General features: G+C 40.1%; 1 protein-coding gene across 3 annotated transcripts in view; it reads right to left on the bottom strand.

Moving 5' to 3' along the window:
* Window positions 1–24,107, bottom strand: part of IL1RAP (interleukin 1 receptor accessory protein) — a 340,076-nt gene that overhangs the window by 56,922 nt on the left and 259,047 nt on the right. For all 3 annotated transcript variants that reach the window (XM_073589429.1, XM_073589428.1, XM_073589430.1), the window contains exons 4-6: window positions 21,248–21,437; window positions 11,236–11,401; window positions 1,412–1,483 (exon numbers count right to left, since the gene is read on the bottom strand). In XM_073589429.1, the coding sequence (XP_073445530.1) occupies window positions 1,412–1,483; window positions 11,236–11,401; window positions 21,248–21,437 (428 nt within the window). The remainder of the gene's footprint in view (window positions 1–1,411; window positions 1,484–11,235; window positions 11,402–21,247; window positions 21,438–24,107) is intronic.

Raw genomic sequence — 24,107 nt, 5'->3', positions numbered from 1 at the left:
CCTCCCAGCAAAATATAAACCAGGAGATAGTGTTACCATCATTCTGTGACAATTCACGGAACGAGAAAGAGCAGCGTCTTCACTCGCTGGATGTGAGACGCGCGGTTATTAATTATTTAGAAGTCACAAACAGTTGGCGTATCGACCCAAATCTATTCGTCCTTTTTTGGGGTAAAAACAGGGGGGAAAAAAGCCTCTAAGGCAACTATCGCCAGATGGATTACGTCAGTAATCGCCGACACCTATCAGGCGGAAGGCGCAAACCCGCCAGATACACTAAGAGCCCACTCTACCAGGGCAGTATCGGCCTCATGGGCCGAACGGGCGGGCGCCTCGGTTGATCAGATCTGCACGGCAGCAACCTGGGCCAAACTTAATACTTTCTGCAAGCACTATAAGCTTGTTGAGACGGCTAGTCAGCAAACCGCATTTGGGAGAAAGGTTCTCCAGGCGGTAGTCCCACCCTAGGGGAGGTGCTTTGGTACTCTCCATGGTGCTGTCAGGGGGACGTCCTGGAAAATAGGTATTAGACCTACCGGTAATGATGTTTCCAGGAGTCCATCCTGACAGCACGGGTAGTTCCCTCCCTGTTATATTATACTATGCTATATTATGTTATATATGTCATATGCTGTAATATGATTGTACTATTAAAATTTTACGTGCATTATCCACATTGTGGTACTTGTCAAATCACTGAGGGAGATGGGTGGGGCGGATCCTTTTAACCTCTCGTGTGCTTTTCCTGTCCCTGTAAAGAGGAGGAGGACATCCTCCATGGTGCTGTCAGGATGGACTCCTGGAAACATCATTACCGGTAGGTCTAATACCTATTTTTTCTTTTTGTAAATATTCTATAGGAATGTTCTCCAAATACAAAGTGAAGACTACAGAGATGCTTTTAGTAGGTCACATCTGCAAGAGTTAAATGGTTTCAAAGCACTGTAATTGCACAACTTAATAAAAGGTCAACTTAAAGGCCTGATATATCAAAGTTTTCACACCTGAATTCTAGTATAAAAGCCTTGAAAAGTCACAAAATGTAGGTGTAACTTGGAGTTATGACTACTTTTTGCGGCTCTTGGCGTTCTCATGCCAGTTTCTCCCAGCTCCAACAACATAGGTGGAGCTGGGGCGAGACAGCGGCGCTTTTCGCTACACTACACTAGGATTTGTGGCGAGGTGCACACGGAGATGTACACCACTCCTCCAACGCTCCTGATTCATGAAGAGGTCCAGGCCTCTTCATGAATCAAGAGTGTCTGACTCAAGCACGACCCCTCATCAAGACCGGCGTGAACAATGACCGTCTTGTTGCATCGGACCCAAAAGTCTTTAGTCAAAAATTGTATAAACAGTATAAACAATTGCATAAATTATAGAAACAGTTGTAATAGCATAGTTTACTCACCTGCTATAAATTCGAAGGTTTGTTTGTCATTTGGAGTTATCATTACAGGTGGTTTTGCATGCATAAGTGAAGCTAAAACGACACAAAAATATCAAATCATAAAAATTTAGAGTACAGGATTTTTAGAACTTTCTTTAAAATTTTTAAAGTTACTCTTGCACATTGCAATTACAATATGCCCACATTTGTAATAAAAGTATACTGCATTACAGCAACCTATGCATTTGAAGGCTTATTACCATAGATGATATTGTTAGATACTACTTGCTATTATTTTGCAAATTACTGGTTATTAAAAATTTTAGCTGTTCTTGAAATAGCAAAACTTCTCTTTTCCTTTTTTTTCACAGCTCACTGCCTTGGAGACTGACTACAGCTGCTGTCTAGCTTGTAAGCATTGCGGTGAAAGATGGTCAGATTAGGAGGTAACAGGGTGCTCTAGTGATCCTTGCTAACTTCAAACCAGCACACATAGGGTCAATAGAAAAAAGCTTGTTAGCACTGCACATTTTCTGATATCTAGTGGTTGGTCTCACAGGCAATGAGCTGTAAACACTAAAAAAAGTGTTAATATCTAAAGAACGGCTGGGAAGTTTAATAAGCGCTAAACTATAAAATTGCTTGCATTTGGAAGCATTTGTTGACTACTGATTTGTGGAGATGACAATAACAGTTGAAGGAAGCAAATCTATCATATCTAAACATAAAAATATATAAAAACATAATTGTATAAATAGAATTTGATAATGTATGTAGCATAAAATATGATATAAATATAATTTGATAATGTAAGTAGCATAAAATATGATATATACCACTTACACGACGTACACTAATAAGAAACAGATCTTAGTTTTGGCGGCTGTAAATCATGGCGTTTTGAGCATGGTATGCTTTCAGAAGGTAAAGGTCAAGTTTGTAATGGAGATAGAATTTAAATTAAAAAAATAATGGCAGTGGGCACTGGATCAATCTAATAGTGATGCTCGATGGACAATGTCCTCAAAAATAAGAGAACTCAAAGCAAATGGTATACTTTTAAAAGCATCCTGAATAGGTCATGTGCACAGTATGTACCATATGAGAATAAACAAGTTAGGCTAGTTTCACACTTGCTTTTTTTTGCAGCGCGTTTTTCCCGCATTGAAAAAACGCATACAAAAGCATACAACTGCTGCGTTTTTTTCAAGCATTTTTATGAGCATGCATGAAAAAAACGCAGCGTTTTTATGCGTTTTTACCGCGTTTGCGTTTTTTTCCAACATTAGGTGGCCCCTCACACTAACCCAAACCATGACTTTACTAACCCTAAACCTGACCCTAACCCTAACCCTGACCCTAACCCTTAACCAAATCATACTTAACCCTAACCCAAACCCTAAACCCTAACTAACCCTAACCCTGACCCTAACCCTAACCCTGACCCTAACCCTGACCCTAACCCTAACCCTTAACAAAACCATACTTAACCCTAACCCTGACCCTAACCCTAACCTTGACCATAACCCTAACCCTAACCCTGACCCTAACCCTGACCCTAACCCTTAACCAAACCATACTTAACCCTAATCCTGACCCTAACCCTGATCCTAACCCTTAACCAAACCATACTTAACCCTAACCCTGACCCTAACCCTGACCCTAACCCTGACCCTAACCCTTAACCAAACCATACTTAACCCTAATCCTGACCCTAACCCTGACCCTAACCCTTAACCAAACCATACTTAACCCTAACCCTGACCCTAACCCTGACCCTAACCCTGACCCTAACCCTAACCCTGACCCTAACCCTTAACCAAACCATACTTAACCCTAATCCTGACCCTAACCATGACCCTAACCCTTAACAAAACCATACTTAACCCTAACCCTGACCCTAACCCTAACCCTGACCCTTAACCAAACCATACTTAACCCTAATCCTGACCCTAACCCTGACCCTAACCCTTAACCAAACCATACTTAACCCTAACCCTGACCCTAACCCTAACCCTGACCCTAACCCTGACCCTAACCCTTAACCAAACCATACTTAACCCTAATCCTGACCCTAACCCTGACCCTAACCCTTAACCAAACCATACTTAACCCTAACCCTGACCCAAACCCCAACCCTGACCCTGACCCTAACCCTAAACCCCCTTAACTAACCCTAACTCTAACCCAAACCCCTAAATTCCATGGTTAAAAAAAAAAAACGCATATGCAAAAAAACGCATACATGAGCATGCCAGTGCGCACATATGCGCATCCATAGGCTATAATGGCCATTTTTAGCGCAAAACGTGCGCATGCGCTTTTTTGCAGGGCCAAAAAATGCAACATGCTGCGTCTGGAAAATACAAACGCACACCCCAAAAAAACGCAGCGCATGAAAATCGCATACATGCGCTTACAAGCGCGCAGGTATGCGCACCCATGTTAAATATAGGGGAAAAAACGCATGCGCACATATGCGTTTTTTTCCAGCGCTAAAAAACGCAAATGTGAAACCAGCCTCAGAAATAGGAAAAAAAACCCCGAGGGGCTAAATAAAGCTGTAAGGGGCATAATAAATTACAAAAAAGAAAACATTAGTGTACCAAAACAAGACTTTGGTGATGACACATTAAAAACTATAGAGAATAATGAAAGAGATATAAAGTACGTAATCTGTTTAATAAAAATTAGAGGTAGCAAATATTGAGACAGAGGGACTCATTACCAAAGAAAGTAAAAAATAATCCAAACATGTTCAACTATGTAAACAAAGACTGAAAAAGGATATTGATGGCCCATAAAAAAATAACCTGGGTAAACCGTTGGATGGAGATAAGGGAAAGGAAAAATCTATTTAATGAGTAATTGCGCTTTCACTCAACTTTTCAGAATAAGGTGTCCGGTGTGAGCACTTGAGGAATAACACAATTTCTATTTATTATGTGACTGGTATCTTGCATTTTCACCAGGCTTCCCCTCTGCATGTTCTATCTGCAATTTGCAATCCACTGATAGTTGGGGGAAGGAGACGAGCGGCAGAGATTTCAGCCATTGACAGCACCCCACAGAAAGGGGAACGCCTGCTTTTTATCCATATTTTAGCTAAGAAACAAGCTGTAGCAACATGGAGGACATTATAGAGTAGAGCTGAGCTATCTTGACCTGAAACAAGCTCTGATGTGAGGTTAAACACTTGATAGAGAGCTCTGCACAGTGTTTTTCTGTCTGCCTCTTTCTGTTCCCTCCCATGGTCCACACTTCTCCTCTCCATCCCTTATCTATAGAGGATAATGGGCTGTGTCACATGTCTCCTGCAGTCCCTCTCCTTTAAGCAAGATAGACTTAAGATGCTTTTTCACAGTGGATGACAAGTTCAGGGGGCAGGAGGATAAGATTGGTCTGATAAATGGGGAAGCTGGTTTCTCTGATAACATACATTACAGTTTTTTAAAATAACCTGTACTACTGATTTTTGCTGGTCAAAAGTACAGTTCCTTTTTAAGATCTTCTTCTCTACAGTATTTACACAGATAACAAAATCCAGTACCATAAATTCTCCATAAAATGTTACCTCTTTTACCCAACAGGAAATTATAGGGACTCTGCCAGCACAGCATGACTGTTCAAACAAACACCATGAAGATCAGTGCTTCATGACGGGCCAATCATTTGAATACACCTTTCCATCTGCTTGTTTTCTCTTATTCTCCCCTCTCCCCCCTTGTGATTGACAGCTCTGGCTTCATGGAGCGAGAGAAAGATGGAGATAGATGGAAAATAAGCAGGTGGGAAGGTGTATATCAATGATTGGCCACGCTATACTGCACCAAGCGTCTTTACTTGGTTTCAACAGTCATTCAATGCCGACAGAGTCCCTTGTAAGTACTGTCTTAACCCCTTAACGACCAAGCCATTTTGTAGGTTAATGACCAGGCCTTAATTTTGAAATCGGACCACTGTCCCTTTATGTGCTTATAACTCTGGAACGCTTCAATAGATCCTGCTGATTCTGACTTTTTTTTTTGAGACATATTGTACTTCATGTTAGTGGTGAAATTTCTTCGATATGACTTGCGTTTATTTATGAAAAAAATGGAAATATGGCGAAAATTGTTAAAATTTTGCAATTTTCAAACTTTTTTATTTTTATGCCCTTAATCAGAGAGATATGTGACAAAAAATAGTATATACATAACATTTCCCACATGTCTACTTTACATCAGCACAATTTTGGAACCAAAATTTTTTTTTTTTATTAGGAAGTTATACGGTTTAAAATTTGACCAGCGATTTCTTATTTTTACAACAAAATTTACAAAACCATTTTTTCTAGGGAACAAATCACATTTGAAGTCACTATGAGGGGTCAATATGACAGAAAATACCCCAAAATGACACCATTCTAAAAACTGCACCCCTCAAGGTGTTCAAAACCACATTCGAGAAGTTTATTAACCCTTTAGGTACTTCACAAGAATTGAAGTAATGTGGAAGGAAAAAAAAATAACATTTAACTTTTTTCCCCAAAATTTTTTTTGGACACAATTTTTTTTATTTTGTCAAGGGTTTCAGGAGAAAATGAATCACAATATTTGTTGTGCAATTTCTCCTGAGTACACCGATACCCCATGTGTGGAGGAAGACCAATCTTTAGGCGCACGGCAGTGGTCAGAAGGGAAGGAGCATCATTTGAGATTCTGAATGTCAAATTGGCTGGAATCGAGAGCGGACGTCATGTCGCGTTTGGAGAGCCCCTGATGTACCTAAACATTGGAAACCCCCCATAAGTGACCCCATTTTGAAAACTAGACCCCCCAAGGAACTTATCTAGATATGTGGTGAGAACTTGGAACCCCCAAGGTCTTCACAGAAGTTTATAACGTAGAGCCGTAAAGTTAGAAAATCATATTTCTTCCACAAAAATGATCTTTTCATCCCCAATTTTTATTTTCCCAAGGGTAACAGGACCCCAAAAGTTGTTGGGCAATTTGTCCTGAGTACGCTGATACCCCATATGTGGGGTGGAACCACTGTTTGGGCGCATGGGAGAGCTCGGAAGGGAATGAGTGCCGTTTTGGAATACAGACTTTGATGGAATGGTCTGCAGGCGTCATGTTGCATTTGCAGAGCCTCTGATGTGCTTAAACAGTGGAAACCCCCCACAAGTGACCCCATTTTTGGAAACTAGACCCCCCAAGGAGCTTATCTAGATGTGTGGTGAGCACTTTGAACCCCCAAGTGCTTCACAGAAGTTTATAACGTAGAGCCGTGAAAATAAAAAAATCATATTTTTTTCCACAAAAATGATCTTTTTGCCCCCAAATTTTTATTTTCACAAGGGTAACAGGAGAAATTGGACCCCAAAAGTTGTTGTGCAATTTGTCCTCAGTACGCTGATACCCCATATATGTGGGGGTAAACCACTGTGATCGCCTTACTGCGATCTTTGGGAGGCAGAATGCACAAATCCACAAAAGGTGAAGAATTGGTTTTATTTTTTACGCCGTTCCTCGTGCGGTATTAGTGATGAGGCGACTTTATTCTTCAGGTTGGTGTGATTACAGTGATACCAGATTTATATCCTTTTTTCGTGTTTAGCTTCTGTCACACACTAAAAGACGTATCTTTTTGTAAGAATTTTTGTAAGAAATGTTTGCATCTCCGTATTTTGAGAGCTATAATTTTTCCGTATTCCGGCAACAGAGTTATGTGTGGGCTTGTTTTTTGCGGGATGAGCTGACGTTTTTATTGGTACCATTTTCGGGCACGTAACGGTTTTTGATCGCTTTCTATTCCGATTTTTGTGGAGGCAGAATGAACAAAAACAAGCAATTCAGGAATTGCTTTTTTTTTTTTTCCTTCGTTCCGCATGTGGTAAAATTAGTATGGCAGCTTTATTCTTCGGGTCACTACGATTACAGCGATACCTCATTTATATCTTTTTTTATGTATGGTGTTTTTTTACACAATAAAAACTTTTATAGAAAAAAATAATTATTTTTGCATCACTTTATTGTGCGAGCTATAACATTTTTATTTTTCGTCTCATGATGCTGTATCGCGGCTCGTTTTTTGCGGGACAAGATGACGTTTTCAGCGGTACCATGTTTATTTATATCTGTCTTTTTGATCGCGTGTTATTGCACTTTTTCCACGCGGTATGATGATACCACTTGGAAAAAGTATAATTTGCTACTTTTTTGTGTTTTTTTTATGGTGTTCACTGAAGGGGTTAACTAGGTCCCTGCCCCCCCAGCTGTCATAGACAGCTGTTGGCACTGAACTGAAACTGATTGTTTACAAGCAGTAACAGTTCAAAGGCAGGACGTTCAGAGTCCGTCCTGGTGCGGGAAGTTACATCCAGCCATGACAGACTGTGCACGTCCATAGACATTAAGGGGTTAAAAGCATCAAAATAGACTTTGCGATCTTATGATGTGCAGTATCCTCCCTGGATGCAGCCTGAAGTCCTGGTCTATAGTGAAGAGTTGCACACAGCCTAGAGGGTATCCCACATAAAGTCAATTAAAACATGACCTTTAATGAAACAATAAAAGGACATAACACACAAAAACATTACAAAAAAGTGCTCATGTGAACCAGTGCTCAGTAAAAAAATGGTTTGGTCTCACCATTGGTATTAGATATAGCATTTAAGCATCAGGGCGTATCCTGCTGGAGAGACTATCCACTCATGGGGAGCCGAGACATGGGAAAACCAGTGTTAATGTAGAGTATTCCCCTACACTCCCTGTCGTGCCCCAGTGTTACTCCTGTCCTAACAAGGACAGGCCCCAAGTGGATCCTGTAGTGGACACCCCCACTGATAGGGGGAAAAACAGACAGAAGCTCCCAACGTGTTTCTTCCCCAATGGTGGGGATTCATCAGGGGTGTCACTTAGATATAAAGCAGTAGGAAAGGATATATAGAATTAGTGTTATCCGTTAAGTCCACAGGCCCTGCAGTGGCAAGGTGCTTAACAAACTAGTGTGACTGTCCCTGTCACTACCAAGTGGAGCCTGGGATACTCTCTAGGCTGTGTGAAACATTTGACCCCTGAGGGGTTTTTTTGGAATAGTGTAAAAAAGCTCACACTATAGCTGAGTGCACAATCTATAGTGAAGAGGCAGGAGATGTAGCAGGTGATGGCAGAAAGAAGACTATGAGATGGCAGGTTGTAAGCAGCATCGTGGTCGGAGAAGTCAGCGGTGAAGTTTTTTTTTCCCGGCCCTGTTCAAACTTGCATATATAACAGGGTTATGAAGAACGCTACAGAACCTGTCTAGTTTATAACTAAGGGACTGTCTGTAGATCCAATGATCTATTTACATTTCGGCCTGAAATTACTTACAATCGGGCATCTTCTGCTCAAGTTTTAATCTTCATCACAGACCGTGATTCTTTACTTTAAGAGCAGTAAGACTATGGAACTCTCTGCCTTATGATGTTGTAATTGTCAATTCAGTAATCAAGCTCAAGGAAGGCCAGGATGACTTTCTTGAAAAATATAATATTATAGGTTATGAGTGCTAGACTCTGCAATGGGAAGTTGTTTCAGGAAACTAGTCTGAACTGACTCAACATGTTTCACCGCCACCGCAGCATCATCTGTTATTATTATTATTATCTGTGGTATAGGACAATAGTGCTTTTGATTTTCCCATACTCATTTTACCAGAACAACAGTTGCACAAAGTCCGTTTTAACTGACTAAAGACTTTGACCCTTGACAGTTACTAAATATATTTTTTTAAAATGCAAATAAGTTTATGATTTTAATGGCCTGTTAGTTAGGGGCTGGGTCAGTAGTGGGGATTTGGGCCTTTTTGGACCCGTAGAAGCGAGTAATCGCGAAACGGCCGTTGTCCGGCACCTCCCTCCCCTAGCATTCCTCCACATCCTGCATGTTCACACATTTGATGGAAATTATGTGAAATAAAGACTCACAGTTTTTCAGCTACATTTGTGAGTGCTGCATATTTCTTCTTTTTTTGCTTTTTATAAATTGCTTATGTAAGTATGAATGGACAATACTTAGCATATTTTATGAAGTCATACCACTTTGCATTTAAAATATTTTTTAAAGCAATTTTTGACGAGTAAGCTTTCAGGTGTAATGAGGACTGACTGCCATATTTTTATGTTTCTGCTAATTCACTGAACATTTATTATCTCTATTATTCTGATTACAGTAGCAGGGCATTCATAGCGGAATCATTATGGTGAAATTGATCTACATTTTACAAATTGTCAATTAGTATGCAAACATATTTCAAAATCCAATTTACTAAGGAAACATTTCGAACCTTGAAAATTTGAAGCTCAGCTTTGTTACCTCTATATGATTACATAGCAATAAATTATTTAATTTATAACTAATACCAACAGCCTCATCTGGAAGGATTCACTTACCTATAGTTTTGACAGTGCTGATATCTCCTCTCCCGAGATCTTGGTGCCGAAATCTCCATCTGCAAATGCCCCGGCAGCCATTTTCCTGGAGTCCACCGCACAGTAAATCATGTAAGTGCGGGGGCTCTAGGCTTTCACTAAATGTCGGCACAGCCCCCGCACCACCGAACACCCCTCATTCCATCCTGTGACCTGCAGCAACGCCCCACTCTTGCCTCCTCCAGCAGCGACCCTGGGACCCTGCTCCACCGTGGCCGTAAGGTATATCCGCATTATAAGACACACCCCCATTTCCCCAAAAAATTCTGGGAGAAAACAGTGCGTCTTATAATCCGAAAAATACGGTACATTTTCTTTACTTTCTTTGTATCTAATGGAACATTGAGATTCTACGGTCACCTTTCTCATACCTAGTCTGTTTTTTTTTCAGTCAAGATGGGGTGCAGAGTGTACATTAATGAGAAAAAAATGAACTTTTTTGAATTTACCAAATGCCTGCAATGAAAAAAGAGTGAAAAATTTAAAGGGGTCTGAATACTTTCCGTACCCACCGTATAGCCTTAAATTGAGGGCCACTGTATTTATGACTGCCTCTCTGTGACCATTGTCAATTTATTGGATAAAATTTATTGAGATTGTGTTCTTAATTCTACATCGGTTGGCTGTATATAGCAGAGTAAGGCTAAGTGCACAAGTAGCAGAAAATTTCTGCTTGAAAACAGGACTCCCTTCCCAGAAACTGCGCGTTTTAACCGCGATTTTTGCGCGTTTTTTGTGCGGTTTTATTCTGCGCGTTTTCCAAACGCACTGAACTAATCAGAAACGCGGAAAAAAACACGAAATTAATGAGCATGCTGCATTTTTTAGCGCGATGCGTTTTTTTCGTGGTAAAAAATGCATCAATGTGCACAAAAAGTGCAAAATGCATAGAAATGAATGGGAAGCTTCTTTATCGCGGTTTTCCCGCGGATTTTTTGGCAAATCCATGGGAAAAACCGCGAAAAAAACGCTGTGTGTGAACACAGCCCAAGATATTCCGTCCAGTCATTATATATTGCGGAACTGGATTTGAATATTAGTGGGGAGGTAGACATAGGCACCTTGATGGGCAATATCCTTCTCCAATGTATACAATTAACCTACATGATTAGAACATCTATATGGTGTATCTGATTGTATTTTTAGGCTTGTTATAATGCTTTTTTGCATTCATAACCCTTTTAGACAGCACATTTTACACTTTATATACTTATGAAAAGTTACGTTTTGGATCTCACTTTGCTGTTTTCACTATTGATTTGTGAGAGATTTATAGTGGGCTCTTCCCAACTATTGCTGTATTCATTTACCTCTACTTAACTATATAGCAATAAATAATTATTTTATATATAATTAATTTCCACACCCTCATCCGGAAGGATTGACTTACCTATAGCTTTGACATAAGTGGTTCTAGTCAGATTGTAAGCTCTTCCATTTTCCTCATATGAAACAATGCATGTATAGTTGCCTTCATACCGCTGCAACAGATACACAAAATGCAAGCTGAGTCCATCAGGATTCCGACCAACAAACCCCTTCACCAATACGCAATTCTGAGAACAAAGGGGGGAAAAAAAAGAGTGATTACCCAACTTAGACACCTCAACTATACAAAGACTTTGCAGAAATGATTATCTTCCTATTGAAAAGCATAACAAAGACGAATATATCACAGTCTGCAAAAAAGACAAAAATAACACAATGGGAGTTGAAATTGATATTTTACAGACAGCCGGCTTAATAGTTAAACCAAATGTAATTTTACTCCCTTTCAGACATTAGATTAGATGTGAATGGACTGAAACAAGTTACCAATTGGATATGATTCCCACAAGAAAGTGTGACCTATGTGTAACATTTCTAAGATGGTAGGAATAATACGCAGAATTAATCATGCAGCACACAGAAAATGATACTTTATTGGGTATTGCAGAAGTTTCCACTGGGAGATCTGCTTCATTTAATCGACCTCTACATTTCTGACTGAGGATTTTAGTTACTGCTTTTCAAGAAAGTGTACATGCTACACCCTTTGTACACTCCTGTAGTTGATGCACACCACAACGCAAAAAAAACAGTCTTAGGCATCACTCATTTGTCAGTTTCACATTCGTGTTCTGTGATTTACACGGATAGGTCACAATGCACATTATAATCTATGGGGCTGTTCACATGTCCTGTTTTTTTGCGTACTGTGTGTCCATGCTAAGATTAAGGAAACGTCTGTTTTTTTGCGAGCATCACAGATGAAAAGTACAAATATAAGCCTATGTGTTAGTAAAAATCCATGATGAACATTGCACAGGACAGGAGAAGCTATGCAATTTATTTATCTCTTATGTGAAAAACTCATGGTAAAAACTCATCAAACACTCATGATACAAAACACTGATGACATTAGTAAAAAAAAAATTTCTCTATGTAAACAAACATGGATGTTGGAATTAGGTGTTAATGAGAACCTGAGCAGCATTTTACTAAGTAAAGTACAGACAGGGCCATATTGGCATTCTCATACTGGTTAAAGGGAACCTGTCACCTCTTTTTTGGCCTACCAGCTAAAAATATCAGTTAACTCAGTGTCAGCTATGCGTTCCACAACTGCTTCTGAAATCCCCTGACTCCCCAGGTATCACCCATAAAAAACTTTTTTATTGCTCCCGTGCTGCATAGCAATATGGTCGGTCCAGGCCAATGGGCGTTGCTTCGGTTCCCTCACTCCACCTCGCTTCGCGATCTGCTATATTCACAGCAAGGAATGGGTACAGCAAGCCGAGGAGGGGTGGAGTGAGGGAACCGAAGCAACACCCATTGGACCGGACCAAACACATTACCATACAGCGCGGGAGCAATAAAAAAGGTTTTATGGGTGATACATGGGGAGTCAGGGGGTTTCAGAAGTAGTTATGGAATGCATAGCTGATGCTCAGTTATCTGATGTTATTAGATGGTAAGCCAAAAAAGAGGTGACAGGTTCCCTTTAAAATGATACCTCAGGTGAATGCAGGAATGATATATATCTTTGTACTGTTCTAGCCAGTAGATTTGTTACTATCTTTACAGTTAGCCATTAAAAGGTATCAACCATTGAGGAATCTTAAATCTTAATATTTTTCTACCTCTGGTGAAGAAATCCGTTTTGAAGCTTTTCTTTAATCCTAGTTTGAAATTTCCTTGCATTCACATCTTTGTGTATCGGAGCAGACCTGTGGGTACAGTCTTCAGCTTTCATCCGTCCCTTCCCCTCCCCTCCCCTCTACTGTGTGTCTTTTCTTCTTCTTTAAGATTTTGTGCCAGTGCCAAACTAGCTGTGGGCAACGCTTGAGCTCTTGGAAATCTTTAGGAAAATGGCATAGATTGCTCACTGCTACCGGTGCCATTTTCCTGAAGCCCGCTATTAGTGCTAGCTACAGGCAGCGCTTGCGCAGATGAATGTAATGGTGCGCTTCAGTGAAATGGCACCAGGGGCACCGAGCACACACAGCCGCTTGCGCCGTTTTCTTGAAGACTTCCAAGAGCTCAATCTGCTCAAGTGCCGCCCGCCAATGGGGATTTAAAATATAGATTTTAAATAAAGAAGAAAAGACACCTAGACACAGTCGAGGGGACAGAACAAAGCTGAAGACCCTGACCACAGGCCCGCCCCAATACACGAAGATATGAATACAAGGAAACTTCAAACTAGGGTTAAAGAAAATCTACAAAATGGATTTCCTCACCTAAGGTGTCATTTTAATCAGTATGATAGCGCCAAGATGGTCCTGTCTGTACTTAACTTAGTAAAATGCCGCTGACAGCTTCCAGTTAACAGATAATTACAGTAATCTAACAGCATGGTTTCTGAAAATGTACTTTTTCCCCTTTTATAGTTTCTTTTCTACTACACTTAATTTTTTCTTACGATTCTAAAAGGTTACACAAATATACTTTTTTTATAGAGGGATTTATGAGAGATTGGTCCTGTCAAACTAATCTGATCAGCTTCTATGATAACAGGGTGAGTTGTTGATTATCATAATTGCACCATAATTGTTTTGTAAAGATATTCATATTGTACTACATATGGTAATAAGTTGGTCCATAAAATGGAAATGTTGGAACTAGAGTAAAATGTGACTCAATAAAAAAACGGGATGGTTATTAAAGAGGTCCTATCACCACTCCAGACATGTTTTTAATAAGTCACATATTTCATCTAAAATGACGATAGTGGAAATCTTTTCTTAGAACTTTGTAATCTGTCATTAATCTTTTAAGAATTGTATGAATTAATTGATAAGTAGGTGTTATCATCTGGGTGGGTGACCATTCACACTTTGATATAGTCCAATAGGTGCAGATACAATCAAACTGTCTAAAGACAGAGCTCTATGACAAATAGAATAACAACTAGTTGCCAATGAATTCAAACATGTCCATGATGAATAACAGAAAAAGCACAAATGCGGAGTTATATGAAACATGCTTCAGAAATGTTCATCTGTATCTTGTCACACCTAACCTGTCCACATTATCTATACTTTTCAAAAAATAAATCATAATTACTCTCTCTTTTTGCTAATAACATAAAGAGTAACCATTGTTTAATTTTTTTTATTCCATAAATCAATAGTACATATGACAATAAGCAACTTTGTAATATATCAAAGAAATCTGCATCTTTCTCCATCAAGACTGATTACTCACTTTCAAAATTCTCAATTCTGGGGTTAAATCTGTATTCAGTGAAGACAGATTTTTTCCATTCCTCAGATAGGAGATAATAATTGCTACTGATAAGATTTTATATAGAGGGCAGGGAAGAAAGGAGTTAGAATCAGAGCTCCTCCCTCCTCCTCTTACCTCCCCCCTCTACATAGAATTTTATTAGTAGCAACTGTCATCTCCTATATCCGTAACATAACAATCTGTCTTCACTGAATACAGATTTTACCTGTGAATTGAGAATGAAGGATCAGTCCAAGAGGAGAAAAAAAAGCAGACTTCTCTGATAAGATGTATTACAAAGTTGTTTTTTTTTTCATGCCTACTAATGATTTATGAAATAAAAATGATGACAGTAAGCTTAGCAGATTTGTCCATTATGTTTAATGAATATACTGGTACAGTGAATCATACAGAAGCACAAAGAACAATGACGTGAGCCTACTGGTACTAATATTCCTCTAGCTCCTCTTGTGTTCTCACTTTACGTATCCTTCTTAACTCTTCTTAGCCCCAGTTGAGCTAGCAAATACACATTTCCCAAACAAAGTGTATAATAATCCAACATAGAAAACTACCATTACTGAATAAACAGACTTTATAGATCAGACAAATAAGGAAGGCACGAACAATGGGACATCAAGCTTCAGGAAAAGCTGCAATTTCATTTAAAACAACAAAAATATGTCATGCAGCTTAATCTCCTTAGGTATTGTGATATTTGTCTTGGTTTGTGGAAAGATCAGGTTTATAAATACCTAATGTCATGAACAGAGAAATGCTGTTACAAATTGCATAGGATATTCACCAGAACGTCCGCTCAAAATAGCAGCAAAACCTAATTACAATGACAGTAACCAATAAAGCACCATGCAAGAATCGACAATAGGCCTCCTCCATACACAATAGATCAAGGTTCGCCTATGAATGGTGGCCTCCCAACTATCCCCCAGATAGATGAGGTTGGGGGAGAAGAGGATCATTTTGTTCTCAGCGAGAACACAGGAGGACTTCTTTCACCATTTTATCTGGAAGAGTCGGGAGATATAGTGAATTGGCCAAACAAAATGCCAAAAAACAACAGTTTTGTGGGGGAAAAAAAATGTTTGTTCATTTTCACAGATCAAAGTTGCAAAATTCTGTAAAGCACCTGGGGGCTCAAGGTGCTCACCACATGGCTAGATAAATTCCCTGAGGGGGTCTAGTTTCCAAAATTTGGTCACTTCTGGCACACCAGGGGCTATCCAAATACGATATGACACCTGCACACAATTACATCAAAGTCTACGTTGCAAAACCTTACTCCTTCCATTCTGAGCCGTGCCATGTGCCCAAATAGTAGTTTTCCCCCACATGTTGAGTATTGGCGTACTCATGAGAAATTGCCCAACAAATTGTATTAGGCAATTTCTCCTGTTCCGCTTAAGAAAATGCAAAATATTGGACAAAATAAAAACAATTTTGTAGGAAAACGTGATTTTTTTCATTTTCATGGCTTTTTCATGGCTCAATGTTATAAACTTCTGAGAAGCACCTGGGGGTTCAAGGTGCTCACCATACATCTAGAAAAGTTCCATGAGGGGTCTAGTTTCCAAAATGGTGTCACATGTGGGGGATTTCCACTGTGTAGGCTTATCAGGGGCTCTCCAAATGAGACATTGCGTCCGCTAATTATTCCAGGAAATTTAACATTCAAAAAGTCACATGGCGGTCCTTTCCTTCCGAGCCCTGCCATGCGCCCAAACAGTGGTTTTCCCCCACAAGTGGGGTATCGGCATGTTCAGGAGAAATTGCACAAATTTTGTGGTCCATTTTTTTCGGTTACCCTTGTGAAAATAAAAAAAATTGGTCTAATTGACATTTTTGTGAAAAAGTTAAATGTTCATTTTTTTCCTTCCATATTCTAAAAATTGCTGTGAAGCACCTGAAAGGTTAATAAACTTCTTCACTATGGTTGTGAGCACCTTGAGGGGTGCAGTTTTAAGAATGGTGTCACTCTTGGGTATTTCCTGTCATACAGATAGTCACTTCAAATGTAATATAGTCCCTAAAAAAACGGTATTGTAAATCTTGTTGAAAAAATAAAAAAATAAGAAAATCGCTGGTCACCTTTTAACCCTTATAACTGCCTAACAAAAAATTTTTTTTTCAAAAATGTGTAAAATGTTATTTATTAACTATTTTGTGTGACATAACTCTCCGATTTAAGGGTATACAAATTAAAAGTTTGAAAATTGATACATTTTCAAAATGTTCGCCAAAAGTCATATCAAAGAAATTTTTACCACTAACAAGAAGTACAATATTTTAGGAAAAAACAAAATCTCAGAATCACTGAGATCCGTTGAAGCGTTCCAGAGTCATTACCACAAAAAGTGATACTGGTCAGCTGGTCAGATTTTAAAAAATTAGCCTGGTCATGAAGGTGCAAGCAGCCTCGGGGGGGCTATACTGACCAAAAAATACTTGTGAAAATATAAGTATACTCTTTTTGAATTCTATTGTTTTATCAAGACATAGTACCGTATATACTCATGTATAAGTCGAGTTTTTCAGCACATTTTTTTTGTGCTGAAAATGCCCCCTTCGGCTTATACACGAGTCATTATAACAGAAGATGGCAGGGGAGTGGGAGCGGCGGAGCAGTTGGTCACAGGAGGCAGGAGCCAGCGGCTGCGGCTAAACCCTGTGCCCGCTGGTAATGAATATTCATTTCTCTTATAGCACGCACAGTTACAGCCGCAGCCGTCGGCTTCCAGAAGCTGCTGGGCTATCACGGGTGCCCACTCATTAAGGTAATTAATATTCATTCCCTTGATGAGCGGGGACACGTGATCGCCTGGCCGCAGAAGCTGCTGGCACCACAGCAAAATGCTGCAAGGGTGTACAGGGAAGGCAAGTAGGATTTTTTTAATGCTTTTCTCATGGGGCCAGACATACAAGGATAGGGATGAGGAACCATGCATACAAGGATAGGGATGAGGAGCCATACATGCAAGGATAGGAATAAGGAGCCATGCAGACAAGGATGGGAATAAGCAGCCATGCAGACAAGGATGGGAATAAGCAGCCATGCAGACAAGGATGGGAATAAGGAGACATGCAGACAAGGATGGGAATAAGGAGACATGCAGACAAGGATGGGAATAAGCAGCCATGCAGACAAGGATGGGGATAAGGAGCCACAGACAAGGATGGGAATAAGGAGCCACGCAGACAACGATGGGGATAAGGAGCCATGCAGACAAGGATGGGGATAAGGAGCCACAGACAAGGATGGGAATAAGGAGCCATGCAGACAAGGATGGGAATAAGGAGCCATGCAGACAAGGATGGGAATAAGGAGCTGTCTGGGAATAAGGAGCCACGCAGACAAGGATGGGAATAAGGAGCCACGCAGACAAGGATGGGGATAAGGAGCCACGCAGACAAGGATGGGGATAAGGAGCCATGCAGACAACGATGGGGATAAGGAGCCATGCAGACAAGGATGGGGATAAGGAGCCACAGACAAGGATGGGAATAAGGAGCAATCCACACAAGGATGGGGATGAGAAACCATGCAGAGGATAGGGATGAGGGGAGAATGCATATTTGGCTTATACTTGAATCAATAAGTTTTCCCAGTGATTCGTGGCAAAAGTAGGTGCCTTGGCTTATACTCGGGTCAGCTTATATAAGAGTATATACGGTAAGTAAAAACATCTGGTCCTTGAAGGGCTTAAAATTAGGCAAAAACAACCTCTGGTAAACAACACATAAATTATATCACGTCATTATTTACTTTACAAAAACTAAGTCAAAATGTAGAAGCAGTGTGTAAAATTCAGTAGACCCTTACTGCTTCCATAGGAATTAAAAGGGTAAGTAGAAGCCAGGTGATGATAATCAAATGCCCTAGGTTAATTGTTCATCAGGAAGGATTTCTACAATAGGTAATATTTTGGCAGTTTGTGGGTTTGAAGTATTCAGTCGTATGCTAACACAGTGCCAAGGAAGAATGACATAAGGAATGATCTTAGAAAATCAATTGTTGCTGCCCTTCAATATGGAAAGGTTTATAAGGCCAATTCCTAACAATTTAGAATCCATTATTCTACAGTGAAAAATATTATTTACAGATAGAAAACATTCAAGATGTTTGGCATCTGAACAAACCAAAAGACTTCTGGAATAATATCTATTGGAAACATGAGACCAAAGTGTAGATGTTTGACCATAATGATAAAGAAAACCAAATGTAGCACATCAGCGCAAACATCTTATACCAACTGTGATGCACTGTGTTAGAAGGGGATGATTTAGCCTATTTTTGCAGTCACAGGACCCAGGCGCCTTACAGTGATTGAGTCAATCGGGAAACTTCTCTATATACAAAAGTATTTTTACCATCATGAAAAAAAGTTTTGAGGCCGACACAAATTTTTACTATTGTGACCAAGGAGACTCATGCAGTAATCATTGCTTTGAGTCAATAGGGCTTTACAGGCAAGAAAATTATTGCTTGTAGGATTGCCTCAAGTCAACCACTTGTCAGATCATCAGGAACTTTAAAGAGAAGGATTAAATCAAGATAAGGCTTCAGTGCCTCCGAAAAAGTCCAGCAAGTGCCAGGACCATTTCCTAAAGAGGATTCAGCGGTTCAACACTAGTGCAGAGTTTACGCAGGAATGGCAAGAGGTAAATGTTAATGCATCTGTATGCACAGTGAGGCAAAAGCTTTTGGAGGCTGGCCTGGTGTCAAGAAACCACTTCTCTTCAATAAAAACCATCAGGAGAGACTTATATTTTGCAGGTAATACAGGGATTGAACTGAAGAGGACTAAGGTAAAGTTACTTTCTCTGAGGAATCCCCCTTCAGTCAGTTTGGAATATCATGAAGAATGACTAAAGAAGAAAAGGTGAGGGCTACCATAAGTCCTGTGTCATGCCAACAGTAACATATCCTGAGATCATTCGCGTGTGGGGTTGCCTTCATCCAAGATGTGGGCTGACTTACAATTTTGCTAAAATACGGCCATGAATAAAGAACCGTATTTAAAAATTTTCCATGCGCAACTTCTTTTAATGAATCAGAAGCCATTTGATGGTGGACGATGCTTTTTCCAGCATGATGGAGAGAAGCATGTCATCAGGAAATGTGATAAGTGGCTCAGTCATCAAAATATTGAAATTTGGAGTCTTTGACCAGGAAACCCCCCAAATCTAAATCCCATTGAGAACATGAGTTAATCTTCAAAATGTGGATGGATAAACTAAGAGAGAAATTGTGATTAAGGCCAAGAACCAATAAGACAAGAAAACATCAGTCAGGAATTTGGCTCAGAAACTGATATCCAGCATGCCAGGGTGAATTATAGGAGACTTGAAATCTAAAAGTCAACTCGGTAAATATGGAGCCTTTGCATAAATTTGATCAATTTGCAATAAAAGTTTAAAAACGTATGAAATGCTTTCAACTGTACTTCAGTAACCATAGAAACATCTGATTAAAAGATCTAAAAGCTAAAGCATGGCCGAAACTGGGTAGTGCAACAGGACAATGATCCCATGTACACCAATAAAGCTACATCAGAAAGGCTGAAAAGAAAATAATCAAGATCTTGTAATGCTGTGATGGGATCTTAGGAGAGCTGCACATAATCGAATGCCCTCAAACCTCAGTGAGCTTAAAGGAGCCTTACCTTACTTCCTGCAGATAAAGAGTTAATACCCTGGGTATACGGCTGCCTGAAACAAAGTTTTAATTTTTATGTGACTGTTCTCTCGGGTCACTGATGAGATGCAAGAGGGCGATTACGTCATATCTCACTATACTGTGAGCATGACTATAATTATACCACGGCACTTTGATTGACAGTCTGCGCTGTAGCTTGCGCGTGCAGCGCATGCAGTAAATTAAAGTGCTATTTATCTGTAGAATAATGCTATAACTGCAGGTAAATGGATCCATGGGCAGCATATATAGGGCACTGGCAGAATGATTTCAGCTAGGTGTCTGACTCTGAATAGCAACTGGGAGGTAGAAGCATGGAAGACAAATCGTATAGGACTATAGGTGGTTCCCTGCCGACTTCTCCCCGCCTGCTCCCCTGGAGTGACAGGTCTCTCCCTATACACACATGCAGATAGAGAACTGTCACTGCAAAGTGTGGGGAGAAGTCGACAGGGATATGCCTGTCCGACTAATCTTCTGTGCAGCTCGGTTCCTGGCAGCTTTTAAAATGATTTTTTTCCAGAAACACTGCAGTGTTTCAGAGTCAAACATACCTGGCTGAAATCATGCAGCCAGTGCCCGAAACATACTGCGGGTGGTTCGGACAGCATTTATCAGCTGTTAGGTTCCCGTTAACAAAATGTGATGGGTGCTATCCATATTGCGCTTAGTGATTAATATTGAGAGCGCCTACTGTATCGTACATATCATTTCAGCTCCAGATAATAACAGTGTCTTTATCGGCGGACTTGGAGCACAGCAGGGGCTTTTGATGTGTTCTCTATAGTGAGAACGCTTACTCACCAAATTGAAATACATATTACAAAAAGACTTATTACAAAGCCCCAAAACATATCATCTGGAAGCATAACGTGCAGCGTAGTAATAGAGCACACTGTCTGAATAATAAACCTACTGGAGTAAATGAGCACGACTGCTATGAGCAACAATGTATACAGTAGAATAGTAATGTCCTTACCATGTACCAGTTCACAATGGGAGTTACATCTGATGGGTAATAGCCCTCGGTGTCGGGACATGTCAATAATCGGTTTTCTTCCAAAGGAAAAGTGACTACTTCTGCTGCCTTGTCAACGCTAACACAAGAATCCGGGTCTTTTTTCAGCACTTCTAATGGAAAGGCAATTTTGAGGCAAAATGTGGTATTCCTAGGAGACAAAAAATAAACAAAAAAAAAAAAAACAGAACAAAACGCCATATTAGATTTAAGATCATTCCAAACCGGTATACAGCTCTTTTCGCTTTAAGCTGGAACATTTGAACACCGTTTAATAAAGTCTATCGGCAACGGTATAAAAGCAATTCTTTTCTCAAAGGTACCTCGAAGATTAAAAACGGAATATCAAATCAATAAAAGCCGAACAAGCTTATCAAATAGCAATAACAATTCCCTTTATTGAATTTGCTGAAAGTTTGTAATCTTGAATCTGTGTCAAAACCAACATTATAGGTCACTCAAGGGATTGAGAACAGCAAACTGGTTATAGGGAGGTGCGCGAGTGTGTGAGGTATGGTTCCCTGCTGGAATCTGAACCGAGAAAACAGGCCGTCAACATCGATAGCAAAAAAATAAAGTACAGACAAGGATGATGGACAAGGAGGATTATAAACATATTTCCAAGAAAGCAGTCGAGGTCAATAAAGTGAATAACTTAACAAAATTTAATGACACTAATCTGGCTCGTTTCAACATAAAATGTGCCGGAGTCAGTCCCTTGGTCACACTTGGTGTTTATCTGTGCGCTGAACATAACCGGTGTCTGTTTCACCAACTGTCGGCGCAGTAACAATTAACTCCCAGGAATCCCACCGCAGTCGAAGTACTTGACTGTTCATGTTGAACAGTGTCGATGAAGAATTCAGTGACCTGAGAGCGATGCACATTTTTATTATTTTCTGTGGTTGATGGATGTTTATCTATGATGAAGTACGGCACTTGGCTAACCAGGAAAACAAGGTTTTGCATCTAATGAGCATCACTACAAGTGCGAACAAATGGTGCCGCTCGATAAATATACCGTTTCTATGGGCTCTTATCACACAATAACACAGAGGAAGCTGCGCAGTTTCTGGTACTTTGGAAGAAACGCACAAAACTAAATAGGAAAACATAACCCTCGTAAAAGGAAAGTATGACCTGATACCCGCCAAAGAGTCAAACCTAATGCTCTTGTTCCCATTACATTTTTATATGAATAGATGAAAAAATAACATGCAGGAATGGGAGGAGAACTAAGTGTAAAGACTGAGAAGTTTGAACTGGGCATAGATCACGGCATGTGAATTATGGAGGGACCCCATAACAAAAACCTACCAGACCTTAACCAAACACGTCAGCAATACTTTATCCCACCTCAAACATGCACCAATAATCCATGATATAAAAAAAAATGGATGGAAACTTCAAGAAAAATATATGAGAGGGAATATCAGTATTTAGATGGGAGAATAGCGAAGGGATTCACCGGGTGACAAATGGATCTTTTACTATTTAATGGCATTACAGGCCATCTTCCGTATTAGGTATTAGACTATACCACTGCATGGCTTGATTAAGAGCAGCATCGCTCAGACTTTTTCATGAAAATGACCTACGCATTCTAATGCTTCCGTGTCAGCATGGGATGATGGGTCCTTGTTGTTGAGGAGAAGTATAGACAGGTTGGCAGCTCTCAATGTGGAGCAAACAAATGTACATTGTATTTAGAGTTGTGGTCAAAAGTATTGACACCCCTGCAATTCTGTCAGATAATACTCAGTTTCTTCCTGAAAATGATTGCAAACACAAATTCTTTGGTATTATTATCTTCATTTAATTTGTCTTAAATGAAAAAACACAAAAAGAATTGTCCTAAAGCCAAATTGGATATAATTCCTCACCAAACATAAAAAAGAGGGTGGACAAAAGTATTGGCACTGTTCGAAAAATCATGTGATGCTTCTCTAATTTGTGTAATTAACAGCACCTGTAACTTACCTGTGGCACCTAACAGGTGTTGGCAATAACTAAATCACACTTGCAGCCAGTTGACATGGATTAAAGTTGACTCAACCTCTGTCCTGTGTCCTTGTGTGTACCACATTGAGCATGGAGAAAAGAAAGAAGACCAAAGAACTGTCTGAGGATTTGAGAAACCAAATTGTGAGGAAGCATGAGCAATCTCAAGACTACAAGTCCATCTCCAAAGACCTGAATGTTCCTGTGTCCATGCGCAGTGTCATCAAGAAGTTTAAAGCCCATGGCACTGTGGCTAACCTCCCTAGATGTGGACGGAAAAGAAAAATTGACAAGAGATTTCAACGCAAGATTGTGCGGATGTTGGATAAAGAACCTCGACTACCATACAAACAAGTTCAAGCTGCCCTGCAGTCCAAGGGTACAACAGTGTCAACCCGTACTATCCGTCAGCGTCTGAATGAAAAGGGACTGTATGGTAGGAGACCCAGGAAGACCCCACTTCTTACCCCGAGACACAAAAAAGCCAGGCTGGAGTTTGCCAAAACTTACCTGAAAAAGCCTAAAACGTTTTGGAAGAATGTTCTCTGGTCAGATGAGACAAAAGTAGAGCTTTTTGGGCAAAGGCATCAACATAGCGTTTACAGGAGAAAAAAAGAGGCATTCAAAGAAAAGAACACAGTCCCTACAGTCAAACATGGCGGAGGTTCCCTGATGTTTTGGGGTTGCTTTGCTGCCTCTGGCACTGGACTGCTTGACCGTGTGCATGGCTTTATGAAGTCAGAAGACTACCAACAAATTTTGCAGCATAATGTAGGGCCCAGTGTGAGAAAGCTTGGTCTCCCTCAGAGGTCATGGGTCT

Source organism: Dendrobates tinctorius, unplaced genomic scaffold (genome assembly GCF_039654945.1).
Source record: "Dendrobates tinctorius isolate UK_male_01 unplaced genomic scaffold, ASM3965494v1 ptg000107l, whole genome shotgun sequence".
Lineage (NCBI taxonomy): Eukaryota > Metazoa > Chordata > Amphibia > Anura > Dendrobatidae > Dendrobates > Dendrobates tinctorius.
This window is presented reverse-complemented; position numbering and strand designations above follow the sequence as displayed.